Source organism: Sinocyclocheilus anshuiensis, unplaced genomic scaffold (assembly GCF_001515605.1).
Source record: "Sinocyclocheilus anshuiensis isolate Anshui unplaced genomic scaffold, SAMN03320099.WGS_v1.1 scaffold68, whole genome shotgun sequence".
Taxonomy (NCBI): domain Eukaryota; kingdom Metazoa; phylum Chordata; class Actinopteri; order Cypriniformes; family Cyprinidae; genus Sinocyclocheilus; species Sinocyclocheilus anshuiensis.
Window position 1 is genome coordinate 215403 of NW_015555741.1, and position 18551 is coordinate 233953.

General features: G+C 39.9%; 1 protein-coding gene across 1 annotated transcript; it reads right to left on the reverse strand.

The window, feature by feature from the left end:
* Positions 1-4423: 4423 nt before the first annotated feature.
* On the reverse strand, positions 4424-18367 carry LOC107673214 (NUAK family SNF1-like kinase 1). Its single transcript, XM_016466712.1, has 7 exons — positions 17318-18367; positions 11323-11443; positions 8431-8582; positions 7182-7247; positions 6725-6844; positions 5471-5603; positions 4424-5337 (listed from the first exon to the last, which is right to left on the reverse strand). Exons 1-7 carry the CDS (start codon positions 17525-17527, stop codon positions 4424-4426), a joined length of 1716 nt encoding a protein of 571 aa, XP_016322198.1. The 5' UTR covers positions 17528-18367.
* Between the last annotated feature and the right edge of the window lie 184 nt (positions 18368-18551).

Genomic DNA, 18551 nt, shown 5'->3' on the forward strand with positions numbered 1-18551 from the left:
ACATTGAATTACCTTGGAGTACCATGCAAAAAGCGTGGTATCTAAACATGACAAACATTCAGCATTGCAGTTACAAGAAACTAACAAACAGACCCATTTGTATTACCATGTTTTTGGACATGTACCATGGTATTCTTAGAGGTGCAATCTAAATACCATATAACATGGTATTACTTTCAGTACCACTGTATATTTTAAAGTGCCACAGAATTACTATCTGATACCATCACAGTATTTTTTATAAGGGAAATGTTTGACATGGTAACATGGTAATGCCATGTTTGTAAAGAAATACCATACGTTCAATTACCTTGAAGTAACATGTAAATACCTTGGTATAAATGTAATAATCATTCAGTATTATACTAACAAAAAGTACCACAGTGCTACTTTTTTTGGACATGCACCGTACCGTGGTATTCTCAAAAGTACCATAGAGTATCATGTGAATGCTAATCACTTAGTATTATACTTACATAAAAGTATTAAAAAGTACCGTGGTACTATGGTTTTTGGACATGGTATTATTTAAAGTAGCCTACCATACGTGTAAATACTATAGTAGCCAATGTGGTATTATTTTCAGTACCACAGTATCCATACATGGTACCACCATGTTTTTTGTAATATTTGTATGGTATCATGGTACTTTTTTTGTAAAAAAAAAAAAAAAAAAAAAAAACTTTTTTATTTGGTAGGCCTACTTTTCTTTTTATATGAATTATCATTATCATTAAACCATTTCGTACCATGGTACCGCCAGAGAACTTTTTTTTCTTTCTTACTTTCATCAAATCCTCCTCGTCTCTATTTTTAGCTGTTGTCCTGCTATTCTGGAATTCATTGCTGACTGGCTGCTGCCGAGCGGAATCCTTTCAGGAATGTCTGGAACTTTCTCAAACCACTACAGAGAGAGAAAGCGAGTGAGAGGTTGATCCGTGGGGAGGGGGAGAGGAAAGGAGAAAGCAAATGTGTCTGTTCTTCTGTTGTGGACTACAGTAAGTCTGAATATATGAGCGAGTGCGATCAGGACTTCTTAAAAGTATCTTGAATTGATTAGCGCGCGTGAGATGACTCGTCTTTCTGTGTGTGGTCCATTTAGCAATAATAATCAGTCATAATCTCTCACAGTTCCTGGATCGGTATTACAACTTCAAATAACAAGTTCAGAGCAAAAGCCAGGTCATCCAGGCCACCTGCTGATCACAAGAGTACCGATCGGGAGACTAAATGCATATAATTGCTAGTAGGCTAATTGTAGTTTATAAAATAATTCTCATTTGAATACTGCTTTTGTCTAGCTATATTTCCACTTTTTAAGATCGAAGCAGATTTAAGAAGACATATCCAGCAAGTAAATGTAGTGAGCAGCTGATGCCCAATGGTTTTTAAAGTGCATTCTGGGAAGTTTTTTTGGCAATAGGACTCCCTTGGAATTGTACTACTGAAGTAGACAGCAGATTGAGACACACCGAAGGACTTTTAAACACAGAAAGCCGAGGTCTGTAGTAGTAGTAGCACAACTGTATTTGGGTCGGTCTGGTTTGTGCAGAAGGTCTGCTAAATTTCTCTTTCTCACTCTGGCACGCGGCTGAAACGCTCTCTTGTTCTGTTTCCGTGGGCCCTGGAGAGCAGCTCTGGATCAAATTAACGCTGGCAAAGACAGCAGCCTCTCCTTTATATATTTCTCCCTTCAGATCTTGTCTCTCGTTCATGCACACTTTTCCGTACTCTGGGCTTGTGTAAAATCTTTGGCCTGCTTAAAAGGATAGTTCACCCAAGAATTAGTATTCTGTCATCATTTACTCACCCTCATGTCGTAATAAACCTGTTTAACACAAGAGCGGGTCCAAATAAATGATCAAAATGGTTCATTGAAAGATTTGAGGTCTACTAACTGAGAAATATTGGATGCAGGATATTCCTTGACTTATGCATGCAAGAATAAACTTTTAGTGCAGTCAAACAAAGTAGACACAGCTATCACCTCCTTTGAAATGATTCGTTTATTGAGTTGGTTTTACACAGATTTGGTTTTGTGGTACAAAACACTGCTGGTTAGCGAGATATATCCACTTAACAACAACCAAAGCAGCTGAATACACAACCAAAACTTTACAACACAACCACATGACCGCAATGCACCATCTCTCTGTTATTTTGCTCTTCCAGTTGTCTTTCAGTGTTTGTTTGTGTCTAGACACGCTCACACATGCACACTTTGTATGACTGCTGTTAAATGAAATGGCTTCACCACCAATAAATAGAGTATAAAAATGCAATTGTAATAATTTTATTATCAAAAACTTAAACAAAAATCATAAAAGATAGCAAAGGCACTGAACGAAAAATACCTTGGCAGTCCTTGTTTCTCAAACAGATACCAAACCCCCAAAAAAGATTATGGCATTGACCAACAAAAGTAATTAATTAGAATAAAATAATGCATAAATAACATAATAATACTACCATTTCAGTACTGTCAATAAACAATATCCAGTCAAGTTTTCCTCTATGCTGATTCTGGCTAATATGCACCAGGTATTTCCAGTTTGACTGAAAGCATGTTTGAATTTGATTCGCAATGGCCGCCTCTGTTAATCTCACTTGCGATGGCACTATGGTTAGCAATGGCACATTTGGGTGGATGCTCAACTTTGTCCTAAAGTATTAAGACAAATAAGGTTGATAGTGAATATCGTGACACCAAATATTGGGTCAGACCTGTGAGGCGGCTTTTGACATTTCTGACACAAATGACCCTGATGAAACTGCAGTAGTTGTGATTGATCGACTGTTTATGCGAATGCTAGACATTAGCATTAGCACTGCATGTCTGCACTTGAAAACCTGTAGAGAGCAGGAGAGATCGTTGATTATACGCACAACGTTCTTCTGTAAGGTAAATCAATAATAATATTTTGGAGAATCAAAAACAGAAGCGCAATAACATAAAAATACTAACATAGTATAATTTGATCACTGAATCCAGTTGACAATACAATGCAATACAGAAATGCAGTATGATACGATACACATTAGGTGTGTCTATAATATCTACCCAGGACCTCCTTTGAACAAAATGCCTCCCATGATCAGTTTCTGTTGAAATTTTTGGTGCAAAAAATGTTTTTTTTATTAATGCTAATAGCCAATTAGCTAACTTAGCATCTCTTTACTCTGACATTTCTACCATAAGTGCCTTCTTTGGTACAAAATACTTCCCTTACCCTTTCATCTACTTTCTTCATCTCACTATTTCTACACTTACTCTAGTCTTTCTTCACATGCAGCAAAATAAAAAGCTACGTCATCCTTTCCAGTGAATAATTCAATGTGTCCCTCTTACTGGAAAAGTGTCCTCCATCCATAAATACTTTCATGAACATAAACACCTTGTTAAAACCTCTCCTTCTACTACAGCTACTTCACACTTACCTTCTAAAAACATTTAGACATCAGCCTTAAAACTAAAATTGCACTTGAAATTCTGCAGGTAGACAACAAAGGACTAAAGATTCTGAAACAATAAAGCTTCTGTCCCATTAAACCTACGACACAGGGAAGCTCTCTGGGTCATGGTGTTAAGATCTAGTCCAAACATGCCTCTAAAGAGCCTTTGGAATTTGCTGCTTCATCACTGCTTTGAAACTAATAGGTCTACTTGTTTTTTTTTTTAGCTCTAACGGGAGTGTTTTGGACATCAAAGTTCAACAGAGAACCTATTCTTAGAGCTGAGGAATTATAATCCCTAAGCATCAACAGATAAACACCAGGAGAGACAATGTTCCTACAGTCCAGAACCTTTGGAAACAGTCAAACAAGCTTGTCTCTGCCTGAACATTCTTTGGAGCTGAGATTGTGTCTGACATTTCTACCTTGAGTTAAACTTTGTTACGGTGAAGGTGTCCAGAACTCTTAACAGTCACCTAACCCAATCAAGAAACCACAAGAGTACCATTCCAGAGAAACACATGGTGCACACACACATGTTCCTGTCAGGACTCGATCAAAAACAACCAATCCAGCATGCTGGAACCTTGAATTACCCCGCGGTTTCTGAAAATAAACTTCCTTTCAAGGTGATCATGGACTGACTATACTTCTTATTGAATAATGCACTGTAAAGCACTGGCCTCTCGTCAGTAGTGGGGCAAATTAACCTTGAAATCTCTGTAGGGTAGGCTTTGTGCTCAGAGGTCCTGGGGCTCTTCTAAGCATTCAATACAAACTCTAAAATAAAATAAAATAAAAATAATAAAATAAAAATAATAAAACGCTGTTCGTGTGATGACAGCTTCCTCTGGCATCTCTCTCCACCTTAAGGAAATGACATACATAATTTAATATGAATTAAAAAATTAAAAACAAACAAACAAAAAGGCACTTCTATAAATCCATATATATGCTTCGACTCATAGGATCAATACGAGTTTGATCCTGCCTGGAGACCTTTAAAGTTGGCCAGCTGGAGAAGGTTTTCTGCAGACACACAGCTTCTGATGTTGGGGCGGGCTCTGGGTGGGGGCCAGTCAGTGCCGCTGAAGGAACTGTTGGTGATGGTGTCGCTATCCTCCCTTACAATACTAGATGGGCGACTCTGACTGCGGGATAAACCGGAATCGCCAGGTGCTGGTTCCCCAAGGACACTCAAAGGAGGAGCGCCGCTGTATGTAGAATACTTCCCGTTGCGCTTCAAGATCCCCTTTCTACCAACTGCTCGTTTTGGTGGTGAGCTGGCGGCGAGAGGTGTAATATTGCCACCTAGCAGGTCAGAGGACTCGCTGCGCTCTGGGGAAGAATAGTACCCAGATTCCCGTTGTTGGTTGTTTTTTAGGATTCCCTTCTTCGTAAGGATAGAGACCGCCTTGGTAGGAGAGTTGCCTGTTAGCCCCTGCTCCTCCTCGCCCTCTTCACCTTCAGGCCCAGATTCTTTCTCTGGGGTTCCCACACTGGATTCTATTTCTTCCAGACTTGGAGAGCGTTGCTCTTCAGAGGTTCTTGTCTTCAGGATGCTCTTTGGTCTCCTGAGGCCCAGGCTGTCCTCTCCATTACAGTGGGACACACTGACATCATTCTCTTTCTTGGACTTTTTGGGCCGTTGACGGACAAGCAGGAATGGCTCAGACCGGATGGCTTTAGTGGGTCGAGGTTCGGTCCGGTTCTGCCAGTCAATGAGACGAGCCAGCATGGGCGAGCCAGCATCCCTTTGTGATTCACAGTCACACACACTGGTCTTCCAACCCCAGTTTACCCACCAGTGATTGGCGATGTCTTCCACCGTGGCTCGCCGCTCAGGGTTGACCATCAGCATCCAGCGAATAAGACCACGAGCATCTAAACAAAAGACCAAACAAGCTTTTTGTTTATCATGATCAAGAGACAAATTTGCCTGCATATATCAGTACACATTTTTATATACAAAAGGCATTCTGAACTTTGTCTAAAAGAGTTCGTGCAAGACCAGTACCTGATGACTGGGATGGTTCTCGATATTCTCCACTGCTGATTTGTCGAATTAGATTTTTGTGGTCCCCTCCATCGAATGGCATGCTACCATAGACCAGTGTATACAGCAACACCCCCAGAGCCCAGCTGTCCACCTGCAAATAATGGATGGCATTGATGTCAGCTGACTCTAAGAGAACATTGAGTTACTGCTACCTGTTAAATCAATGACACTTAAGATATCCTGTCATATGGAGGGGGGATAGAAATCACATGACCAGACTGGGATGTTTAGTGCTGGCTGTGCTTTTATGCAACAATCTATTGATGGCATGACTTTTTGGAGTCTCCAGCAAGCAGAAACGGCATCAGACGGTACAGTCTCCCTCTCTTGTTGGTTTCAGGCTGTTTTTCGGCTTCTATATGCAATCAGTCTGTTCTGAGACTTTCTATTACACAACATACCACCTTAAGCAGTCAGTTATGTAAGTCCTGTGAAGGGTGGGTTGAAAGGGCAAGGTATGTAGGCCAAAAATCTCATGATCTCCACAGCAGGCTGGATGGTTTTCCAGGTTCATGAGTTGTCAGTTCTCAGGAAATCACTTATAGACCAAAGTAATTGTTTTGCTCAAGGCGGCCGCCAGGGTGAGAAGAAATGGAGACTTTCATTGCTTTCATTGATTGCAAGGTTTGGCTTTTTCTCAAAAGGGTTTGACAATTTTGATTACATCCTCTACATTGTAGTGTTTTCTGTACCCTTGAGGAAAACTGCAGCAACTTATTGCACACTAAAGTCAATAAGGCACACTAAACTACTTCTATTTTGAAATGCCCTGAGCTATACACCACAAGAGAGGCACATGTAAAGCTCTAAAGAACCTTTCAACTCTGAACGAGGTTTGACATGTATAAACAGAGATACTTGGAGAAAGAAACTCCAGCCGCTCTCCATGTTCAGTTAGGGAAGCACAAGGTGTGTGTTTGCCTGTTCCTAGTGGTCTGTGGAAGGATAATCCCATCAAAGAGCAGAATAAGACTTCACTAACCACACAGACTGTCTCTGATAGATCACAGCCGCTCACAGTGGATTTCACACGCCAGCATAATGAAACTGTGGGGTGTTTCATTTACGATGATGCAAACCTCAAGGGTTTATGTCTGTGCATCACGTCATGTAGGCCTGTAGTAAACCATTCCAGCATGTTTTTATGACCCTGGAAAGAAGTTCAACATAAAGAGCAGCTTGTAGAGCCTTCTTTATCTGAGCATGCCTTACCTCTGGACCACAGTACGGTCTGCCATTGACGATCTCTGGGGATGCGTACAATGGACTACCACAGAAGGTCTGGAGGAGCTTGTCTTTATGATACAGGTTGGACAGACCAAAATCAGCAATCTGAATGAACGACAGATATGTCAGTGTTTGGTTTAGAGAAATAATGCGAAACAAAAAGTTTATTTTCCTGGTTAACTTTTCCTGAGTATGTGTTTGTCCTGAGGAGTGATTTTTCCAATGTCCTGCTCGTTCTGCTCATATTTCATGAATGAAGCCCACCTTTTCTTAATTTTTAAGTAACATACTTGCATTTAAATACTACTGAGGTGGAGAAAATCTATTGGAATCAGTACAGAATCTTTTCCATGTACTATTTTGTGGGACGCGCTTATCCTAATGTTGTACACTATATAGGATGTGAACTAGGACGTAGCCACTGTTTCAGAAGCATTCTCACCTTTATGTTACAGTTTTCATCCAGTAGCACATTTTCCAGTTTCAGGTCCCGGTGAACAACACCATTCTGTAAAGAAAGAGTCAGAATGCACTTCAGAGAACTGAGGTATTACTGTCATAGCCAACAGAATCATTATTAACCACTGACATCTGTTCCACAAACACTCTCTGTAATTCCAGTTCTGTTCAGACACCAGTTTTTGATTGGAACATGATTGTGCAGTTAGTCCTTGTTTTTTCTTTAAAGTAACAAACAGCATTCGGGTTACAGCATGCCCGGAAACCCAGCCACAAGGGGTTTAGGATCTGAGAGGGTTCATTACAGATGTTTGATGACCATGAAAGATGCATGTGTTCAGCATGCACAGCGTTTAGCAGATGGGACTATAAATCAACAGTTTAACAGGCTGCTTTCTTATGTCGTCTGGCCGACCCCACCAAAAAATCCCCCCGCATTGTGGTTGCCCATGGCGATGATGACTCATCACCCTCCCCTCTAGTGTCTGGAAGCTCCTCTGCCCTGAGATATGACATCATGTCATCTTCAGCTGCAAACCAACCCACCCAGTGCAGGCCCACAGGGACCTTGATTGACTCCAAGCAGTGCATCATGGGGAAATGGGACTGTCTTATCTGAAACTCTGGCTATGTTTCAAAACCTAGTCATCTGCCTAATTAGACAGCATTTTGATGTTGTTCAATAAGGTACGGAGGTATGGGAATGCAATCCCATAATGCATTGCAACAAGCTCAGTGACAGTAAATCCTACCAAAAATGTTGGACAAAACAAAAGACATGTCAATTATAAATATAGAGTGAATTCAAGCAAATTGGGACAGTTTTTGCCATTGAGATGACTGGGAAAAATGTCCCAGTTATCCTAAATTAGAGTTTGAAACTCTTGAAAAGACTTGAAAACAGTACAATTGTAAGAAACTGGAAAGCCCTTTTACACAGGCACAAGACTTCAAGGAAATTTACAAATGGGTGGTTTATTACTCCATCGACAGTTCTGCTAAACGTTGAAATGTGTGACCCATGATGCAAAGCTGTTTCACATCAGTTGTCTGTTCCAAGATTCCTCCCAATCTGACAAGAGTCAAAGATAATAGACTCACACTGCATGGCCTGATTTCATCGAATAACTGCATGTGCAGCTCTGCGAGAAACCCTAATGAAACATGAGGCTCTCTCTGAGAAGAGAATGGGATTGAGAAAGAGAAAGGAGAGAGATAAGAATGGTGCATACCTTGTGGCAGTAGTGCACAGCAGAGACGATCTGCCTGAAGAAGTGTCGGGTTTCTCTCTCAGTCAGACGTCTGCGTTCGCTGATGTAGTCATAGAGTTCACCTTTACTGGCGTATTCCATGACGATCACTATCTTGTCCTTATTTTCAAACACTACAGAATAAAACAATATCATGAAAATCTGATCAGTTTATTTATACTTTGTGTGTTTATTCATGATGTTTCATACATATATGTTTGTTCAAAATGTTTATTTAATGATTTGTATACCAGACTGGAATCAGTATAAAAATGCTAGTTTTATTTCAGTTTTGAGTTTTTGAGCAATACAATTCACAATAAAGCTGTTATATTGTCCAGTACTTTTATCCTTTACTTCCCATTAAGCAATTCCACAAGTGAGTGGAAGTACAGTAAGTATCTATATCAGTGATGGGCAAACTTGGCCCTTCCAGGCCACTTTCCTGCAGAGATTTGATCCAACCCTGATAAAACTCACCTGCCTGTAGCTTTCTAGTAGTCTTGAAGACAATGATTAGCTGGTTCAGGTGTGTTTGATTAGAGTTGGAGCTAAACTCTGAAGGGAAGTGACCTGGAAGGGCCAAGTTTGCCCACCCCTGATCTATATAGAAGTTAAAGGGGTCATATGATGCGATTTCAGGTTTTCCTTTCTCTTTGGAGTGTTACAAGCTGTTCGTGAATAGATAAGATCCCTAAAGTTGCAAAGAATAAAGTCTCAAACCCAAAGAGATATTCTTTATAAAAGTTAAGACTCGTCCACGCCCTCCTAAAACGCCTCGTTCAAACACGCCCCCACATGTCTACGTCACGATGTGGGAAGATTTGCATAACGCCGCCCAAATGTTCACGCAAAGAAAGAAGGTGTAACTTTATTGTTGCTGCCATCGCCGCTGCCATGTTGTGAAGACGCTGTGTGTTTCGTTGCGAAGGTGAAAATACTTTGTTTGGTCTTCCAAAAGAAGACACGACTAGAAATCAGTGGTTAAGTTGTATTTACAACACTGTTCCAGAACACTTCAACCCAAATATTCAGATGTGTGCAGCACATTTTATGGAGGAGCTGGTTCTTGATCCTGGGAAGGCTGTTTTCTTTAAACTCCATATAAACACATTTCATTACACCAAATACACAAAAAAAATATTTTTAGCAACATCATATGACCCCTTTAAGAAAAAATCTAGATAAAGTTGTAGACCTCAGTAATTGACCAATTGGATAATGTGACCCATGTCTAGTTTACACAGACCAAGGATTCAACAGGGAGGCGTCCAGTCAAAAATAAACATGTACGGTGGCGCCTTGTTTCTTCAGAATGCAACCGACAATGAAAAAGTACAAGTACAAATCTACTGGATGCATAAAAATGAAAATACTTTGTTTTGTAGTGGCCAGTCCAGAAAGTTCAGCGGGTCACAGCAGAATCCGTTAACGACCGGGAGAAGCCGAAAATCCAGAGGAACAAACACAGCAAATTACAGTCCGACGCAGCAGAAAGTGGCTGTTTCTGCAAAACCCCAAAAATCCTCATACGCATCACCCCACCCAAGCATTTGGCGCTGCCGCCGGCTCCTGTCACACATCCAGAATCGGTTCTCATCTTTTTACAGAATCTCTCCTGTCCGCCATCGCTTTCCACAGAACAGCAGGGAATGCAAGCGCAAGGCCTTCTGGGATTGTGCAAATACAGTTTAAAGAGAGAGGGGTAACAGAGTTAACATAACACAGATTTACTGTGTCAAAGAGAGTAAATCAGTCTTCTCACAGTGATGCTAAATATCAGAGCTCAGCCATAAATTCGACAGTGATATGCAGCCTGTAGGAAAGGAAAATCCCAAATGAGATCATCTCAATTGTTTCTCATAGATCACAATGAGCTCAAATGCAACTAAAAGGAGACTTTGCTCAAATCTCCTGCTTCTCAGATGTTTCTCCTGAAAAAAAGTCCTCAAATGTCTCAAACTGTTCTCAGATTTCCCAAAATAGTCTGCAATCAAAATTCTGAGATCTCAATATGAGCTTGAACATTTCTCATCTAATTTTATAGCTTTATTTTCTTATCATATGTCAACAATTGTCTCATTTGTGTGGAATTTTAGGAGAAACAGTTGAGAAACTTTTGATACTTGTGACTCTAAATCTTGTGAGCAATCAGAGAGCTAACTTTGAGTAATAAAAATGCTGCTCTGGGAAAGTTAGCTAAACTGGTACGCAAGCAATTCACATTCATTCCTCTATCTGAAAATGTCCACGACCAGCCCAAACCCATAAACATATTTTAAAACCACACAAAATTAAAAGAGAAAGACACTCTGACACTGGAGCAATGAAAGACAAAGCCAGACACGAGAAGGGAAAAAAAGAGTATCCAGAGACTCATTAAGAGCTGGCAACTCCAGAGACTCATTTAAAGAGGTGTTCTCCCCTCTTTGAGTCGGGCCAACCACAACACAGAACAAAGATGAACACGGCAACTCTTTAAAAATAAACTGCCCTATAAACCCAGACGGACTTTGAGCCGAAAAAAGTAGATCCAGCGTGCCGAGAGCTCGCCAGGCCCACCGTGGCACAGATTCAGCAGAAGAAACCAGACGGCAGCAAAAATGTCTTTAGAAATCATCAACATAGAGTTTCACTGGAGATCTTAACCATTGAAACACATGCTGGTCAGGAGTGGGGAAAGTCACATTCACATTGTGGCTGATCCAGTTTAATTTGAATATTATTTCATGAATAAAACATAAAGCTTTTACTGTCCTTCACAACACAACTCTATTAATAGTTAATGAAAGATTATTAATTATTCACTAGAATTGTATGTTTTATTTATTACCGAGTTTGAAAAGATGGATAGATAGATAGATAGATAGATACCTTCATATATAGAGATGATATGTGGGTGGCGAAGGGATGACATGATCTCGATTTCTCGTCGAATGTGAACCATATCCTGTTCATCTTTAATCTTCTCCTTCCTGATAGACTTGATGGCAACCTGAAGAGAAGAAAGAGATTAAGTTTCATTCTTTCCTGTGTCAAAAGATAATAAAAATGTTATGTTTATCTTAGTAACTTTATGCCACTTTTTTGACAGGAAACGACTCAAGTTAGCTTAGAACTCGCATTGCCAGGATTAGCACCATAGCTAACCACATAGCCATGGCTCTGACAAAAACATTCTATTTCTGAATGTCAGAAAAACACCCGAGTAGATTCTTCAGACAGAGAGGGGTAATCATCCCATCACACACACGCACACACAGAATTATCCCATAAACACACATCACGGCTGAGCATATTTTCAGCCTTGTGCTGTGTAATTTTCCTGATGTTTTTTGGGGGAAAATGAGGGTGCAGTGTTTGGAAGCGGAATGAAAGCTCTCTCATGTGTTTATTCGGCTCTGTGGGCCCTGATGACACTGCACTGATGTCTCTATATGATCACATGACCTGAACAGGCTCCAATATGTATGGAACCCCATTTCAGCCACTGATTAAAAAAATAATAATTACATTTATTTAATTATAATATAATTAATATGATTAATTAATTATAATTAGTTTTTCCTTGCAACTGTGTGTTTATGCTTCAATTCTGACTTTTTTCGCAATTGCAGGTTACATGATGTAATTTTGACATCGTAATTCTTTTTTCCCCAGAATTTTGAGAGATATACTCGCAATTATGAGTTGCAAAATCATAATTGACTGGATATGAACTTGCAATTTTGAAATATAAACTCACAATTGCAAGAAAAAAAATGTCAGAATTGTGACATGTAAACTTGCAATTGCGAGAAAAATGTCAGAATTGTGAGATAAAGTAACAATTACCTTTTTCATTTTTAACTTCATTTCTAAGAATTGCAAGTTTATATCTCGCAATTCTGAATATATAGCACAACCGTGACTTTATATCATGCAATTCTAACTTTATAATTCGTAATTGCGAGTTTATATCATGCAATTCTGAGAAAAAAAGTCAGAATTGTGAGATAAAAAGTTTTCATCACTCACATTAATAAAGATTAATGGAAAGAATCAAACAATACCTTTTTGTATTGTTTAAAAATAAATCAAATAAAATGTTACAAAAATAAAGGCCATGATGTTCCACACTCAGTTCCTCTGGAGTTTTAGAACTTTAGAACGAACATTCTAGAACTGGAGATGTGATGTGGGCAAAGAGGAGATGCCCTGTTGACTGTGATGTCATGGGGAGGAAAGAGGAAATTATATCTGGGTAGTGATTTCCTGTCTATTTCTGTCCTATCGCACACTCCCAGGCGTGTGCTACACGTCCATTTAAAGAACAACTGGAACAATGAGTGAGCTGATGACAAAGCTTAGCTGGAAACGAGGAAGCCCTTTGTCAATTCCTTTTGTTTTGTGATGTCATACCCACAATGACGGTCCCTATAACATGTCTATCCACTCCTCCATTCTCAGAACAGCCCGTGTCTTCTCATTAATGGTGAGCGAGCAGGCGGACCGCCGCGTTTCTTGAAGAAACCAAAACCACATGTTTCCAAGGAGCTGAAGGTAAATCACCGACTATATCCATAAAAGGAAAGCCCTAGCGGAATGCTTCAAAACTGATTATGTGGAATAGAAAGACATAAACAAATCCAGAAACCAGGACCAGTTCTCTAAAAGAAGAATGGGCAAACCCTGCACTTTATTGGAAAGCCATCAGCGAGTGTTTTCCATGAGCTCATGAAGTTATGTGCAGCTGAAGGTATTCACCTCCCACCAGGTCCGCTGGAGACAGCAGGAATACTAATGCTGCAGTTTGTTCAAACACAGCAGGAGCAAGAGTTTAAAATAATCTCCAGGAAGAAAAAAAATCACAGCGTTCCCACAGAGGTAGTAACAGGATTCTGACCAGCTGAACTTTTTATTTGTTTATCTGTCTGCGAGCCAAATGAACAGAATACAGCATCAATAAAAGCGCAGACAAGTTTTTGTATTTCATTAATGGTGTTTGCAACGAGAGGGATTTGAACAAGTATTATACTTTGTCATGTAACATGATTGAAACCTCAAAACTTGTGTAGAGGTATGCTACTTTTTAATTAAATCAAATTTAAAAAAATTGACCATGTAGCAATCTCCCCAGGCAACATAGCAACCACTACGGACACCCTAACAACCACCCAAATACCCTAGCAACCTCTGAGCAGCCACCTCAAATGCTCTAACAATCACCCTGAATGCCCTTGCAACCACCCCGTAATCCTAACAACCACCCAAGTAAATACCTAGCAACCACCCCAAATACCCTATCCAACATTCTAACACCACACAAAAACACTGCATAACATTCCAGCAACCACCAACAATGGGTCTGATAGTATATTTGCTAATTCTTCTCATGAAATAAACTGTTCTGCCAGCTGAAGCCACTAGATGTCGCCACGCCCTTCGGAAAACATCTGAAAACTCGAACACAAAGCAAATTATGAACAAGAGATCTGTTTAGTTTACCTTTGATGACCGAGACTCAGATATGAGCGTCTAACTGACCCTGGATCAGAATTTAAAAGCCACTACAATCTATCAGACTGTTTTGGCCCCCATACAGGATATGAATTCTCCACAATGTTTTCATTTCCTGCTCAATATGGCCTTTCAAGTGTCCGTCTGCTTTCGCACTGTCACAGTGACCTTTTCACACACAGACAAACACAACAAACACACACTCAGACGGACATGTGACCCATTCTTCACACACTGTGGAAGGAATGCTGACCGTTATGTGGACATCCGATCTTGTTTGTACATTGATTCGGATACCCACAAATGCAATGCAAACACGAGCTCATACGTGCGAGAGCTCACACACTCATGCTATCTGTCTGCTCAGGTCATTATGGTGAATCTGAGGCTGGTAAAGCCATAAAGAAGAATATGTTACGCAATGTCTTTGGTTATCTGTGCCTTAGGGGTAGAGGTCAGGAATATGCCGTTCTGGATTGTTGCTTATATCAACAGTCAGAACATTCTGTTTGTCTGTGTGCGTGATAACAAACAGTAAAGCTTTATTAAGTTATTCAGTTTGTTTGTTTAGCAAGGGACATCACCTAGAGGAACTACACTAAATATGATATGAGTTGAACATAATGACACAAAGGAATATTTAATTTTTCTGAGGTTGATCTTTCGTATCTCAGGAGATTTAATGGAGATCGCAGTTATGTTTGATTTAGGGATCAACTTTGTCTCTTAAAATTATTTTGGAGATATAAAAGAGACGCAAATTAGACGACATATGACATCAACTGAAATACAATTTATGCAAATACATGAACGTTTTCAGGTGTGAAAGCTTGTTGTTGTGTATGTTTTCTAGTGAAATGTGTCAATGCAATTTGTAACAATGCAAACGCAAATGCCTCTTGAGTATGTAAATGCAATTTTTGAAAGGTGTCAGAACACTATGAACACATTTAAAGCAGAAAAATTTAAATGTTTGTAGGTATGCGAGGACAATTAAGTGCGTTATTGCATTATTCAGAGCGATTCATAACACAATCCAAGTAAGCGAACGTCAACGCTTCTATGTATGCAGATAATTTCGCTAAAAAAACGGAATGCAAGTATGCGAACACAAACACTTCTAAGTACACAAGTGCAATTTTCAAAAAGTAAAAAAAAAAAAGTATGTAAACGTAAATGCATGTACGCAAGCTCTATTTAAAAGATTATTACGCTAAAAAAAATCGAAATGCGAACACAAAGACTTATTCAGAAAGCAATTCATAATGCAATGCAAGTTGGCAAATGCAAATACTCTTAGGTCGACTGATTGCAATGTTGCATTGTGTCATTTTTCAAAATTATATTCATAACTATGTGAAAGCAAAATGTATCAGAACGCAATTAATAATTCAATTCAAGTATGCAAGTGTGATTTCACATTGTAGCATTCTAAAATGTATCAGAAACTATTAACAATGTCAGCAGAAAATGTCAATTTTGCAAGTTATTCAGTGCTATTCGTGATGCAATGTACCTAAAAACGTGATTGTTTTTAGGTACAAAAGTGCTATTTCAAACATTGTTGGGCTAGAAAATCAGAATGCAATTTATAACTCAAATGCAAATAGTCTTAGACAAGCAAAGCCAATTTAATGCAACGTTGCATTCGAACGTGTTTCAAAATGAATGCAAATGCTTCTAGGTATGCAAGCCCATTTTAAAATGTGTTGCAAAGTGTGAAATGCAAGTATGTAATCGCTTCTACGTATGCAAGCGTGAAGTCACACTAAAATGTATCACAACGCAATTGCGAGTACACTGCATTCTCAGCGATGCCACAAAGGGGCGCTAATGCTTCTTTTGTGTTTTACAAAAGAAAGTAAGTCATACTTTGGAACAACATGAGCGTGATTACGGTAAATGTACGGTAAAAACCGCACGTCTCCCTGAGTGACTTTATGTTTATGGCCCACAAACACGCATGACAAATTATGTTTTGTCCATGCGTCTGAGTTTGGGGTAAATTAAAAAACATGTATGTGTTGTGTAGTGTGTGCGCCGTTTTATTTTTAGGTCTGTTAGCGTGTGCGCTCATACTTTCTTCAACGTCCTGCCAACACTCTTGATGGCACTCTGCCCACCAATACACTTAGACCTGTGTGTGTGTTTATATGGCTGTATGTGTTGTGAACTAGCCTGGATTGTAAATTATTAAACTAAAAGATGGCTATATATCTACTTACAGCCCATAACAGCAGTGTTTCCATGGAAATATACATGACTAGAGGGCATTTCAACTGCTAGAATGGGTTGCAGATCTATTCTTGAGGTAAAAATCAAAGCTATATGCTAATAACAAAACATAACTAGCTATACAGTCGTTCATAGTTAGCTTATTCCTGTGTCTTCTGTCATCAAAAGCTGTACATCCAATCAAATTCTACTGTATTTTAATGCAAGTTCATCAGTCACTTGGTAGAAGCTAGTCAAATCAGCCAGATGCTAATGTTTATCCTCAAAACATTGAACAAATCTACTCAAGGTGAAAGAGCTGTTTTGAACAACATTTTTAAGACTGACATGAGGATGAGTAAATTACCAAATTTTCATTTTTGGTGGAACTTTAGCAGAATGGAAAGATTTCATTGCTCCTAGTAGCTGTTCCAGGTTCTGTGGTGACTGAGCCATTTAGAGGACAGTGTTAAACAACAACCATAGCCACGTGCCAAAGCGTGCCGAACGAATCCGGTATGTTTGATTAATGAACAAACGAACACTAAAGCCCTGCCTGACCTAAATGCCCACAGCAGAACTTAGCATCTAAGTCAGAGTTCATTAGCGACCCGAGGTTTCAGAACTCAAGTTCTCTAACACATTTGGCGCTGGTCGCATTATTATTTACGGCGAGTGGTCAGCAGTGACCTTTGAACCCAACTGCAACAGAAACGGTCAATTGGTTGAAGAGAGATCCGTTTCATTGGGGGCTATTAGAGCAACTTTACATGAGATTTAAAACATCTGCTCTTGCACAAGCGAATGCATGCGGCGCACACGCGTGGGGTGGAATTCCTATGAGATGGACCAAAATGAGCCAAACACAACAACAGATTTTATAGCAGAGCTGACACCCTAAACAACAAACTACAGCCGGCCCAAGATCCAGGCCAGTTCTTTGTTCATTTATCAAATTATTCTTTGATTCAAAAGTTCAATCACTGGTATATATCAATGTATCATGGCATTTCCATCTGATATTACTATGTACCACCACAGTATGTTTCAGCTAGAGGTTAATGCGGGAATTGAACCTGCAACCTTCTGGATAGCAGTTCAGATGTATAACCACTACATTAGATTGATTTATTTATCAGATGCTTGAAGCTCTCACCTCTCTTCCAGAATGGCGCTCGATGGCCTTCTTGACTTTGCCGTACGTTCCTCTCCCCAGGGTCTCCAGCAGCTCGTAGCGATGCTTGAGGTTGTGTTTGTGATGATGTTTCTTCACACCAGAGCTGCTGCGTTTGACCTCACCGGGGCCCTCAGGGGCCTCCGCCACCACTGAGGGGCCCGGTGGGTCACCTGGCCTTTGTGTCTCCATCACGTGGGAGGATATTTTACACCTCCCTCTATGTTTAAATGTCTTGACTAAATGCTTTGAAATATTGATAATATAAGACCTAATTAATATAGCTAATTAGCATATAAATAAATAAATAAATTACAATGCAAAGGTTTAATATGTTAACATATAAAGTAATTTATGATTGTCAATAATGACTCATATTTTAATGAGGTGTCTATCTATTCTATCTATAGCCGGCTATGGTAGGCTATCCAAAGGAAAATAATAATCCCAGTCTAATTATGAACGATAAAACAGGGCTATGAACGGACTAAAAAGGCATATTATTAAAAAGAAACTAATGAACACGTGCCATGTGGTTTTGTGGCACTTATAAACTGCTACAATGTATCATTCACAATTAGAACGACAATGTATCTATTGTGCACTATTCTATTATGACGCGTTCTATACCATTATGACGTATCCTACTCCGTTATGACGTGTTCTCTTTCCCGTGGCGCGTTCGATCATGATTTCTCCGTTATTCCTTTGTTTCAATCTACCGCAGAAAATCTCAGGTGAGAAAGCAGCGACCACGCCGGCGTTCTGGACGTAAATCACCCTCATTCTGGCCGCGGATCCGCCGTGGTGTCAGTCAGCTCGGTTCTGGTGCAGGTGATCCGTGATATGAGGCTCGGTGCGCGGGGATCGGACGGAAGGATGTGCTGCGGTCTCGTGTCTGCTGTGGCCATGGTTCGGTGTGTTCGGCCCGTCTCTCCTCCTGGTGTCCTGATCTGTGATTCTTTCTCTCTGTCCTCCTTCAGATTGAGAAACACTGAATAAAGACAAAGGGGGCGGAGTCACGCCAGTGTGTGTGTGTGTGTGTGTGTGTGTGTGTGTGTGTGTGTGTGTGTGTGCGGGGGCGTAAGACTCTCTGTCCGTGACTCAGATTTTTGCTGATTTTCTGATTCTGCTTTACTAGAGGGAAAACAGAAAGGTAAAGTGTCATTTTTATATTAATACCCACTATACTGAGACTTTATGCAGAGAATATCAT

Coding starts and splice junctions, on each gene's coding strand:
- LOC107673214 (XM_016466712.1), bottom strand. CDS start 17,527: ATGGAGACACAAAGGCCAGGTGACCCACCGGGCCCCTCAGTGGTGGCG. Junction 8,583..11,322: donor TATCATCTCTATATATGAAG/GTATCTATCTAT, acceptor TTTATTCTGTAG/TGTTTGAAAATAAGGACAAG. Junction 6,845..7,181: donor ATGAAAACTGTAACATAAAG/GTGAGAATGCTT, acceptor TCGTTCATTCAG/ATTGCTGATTTTGGTCTGTC.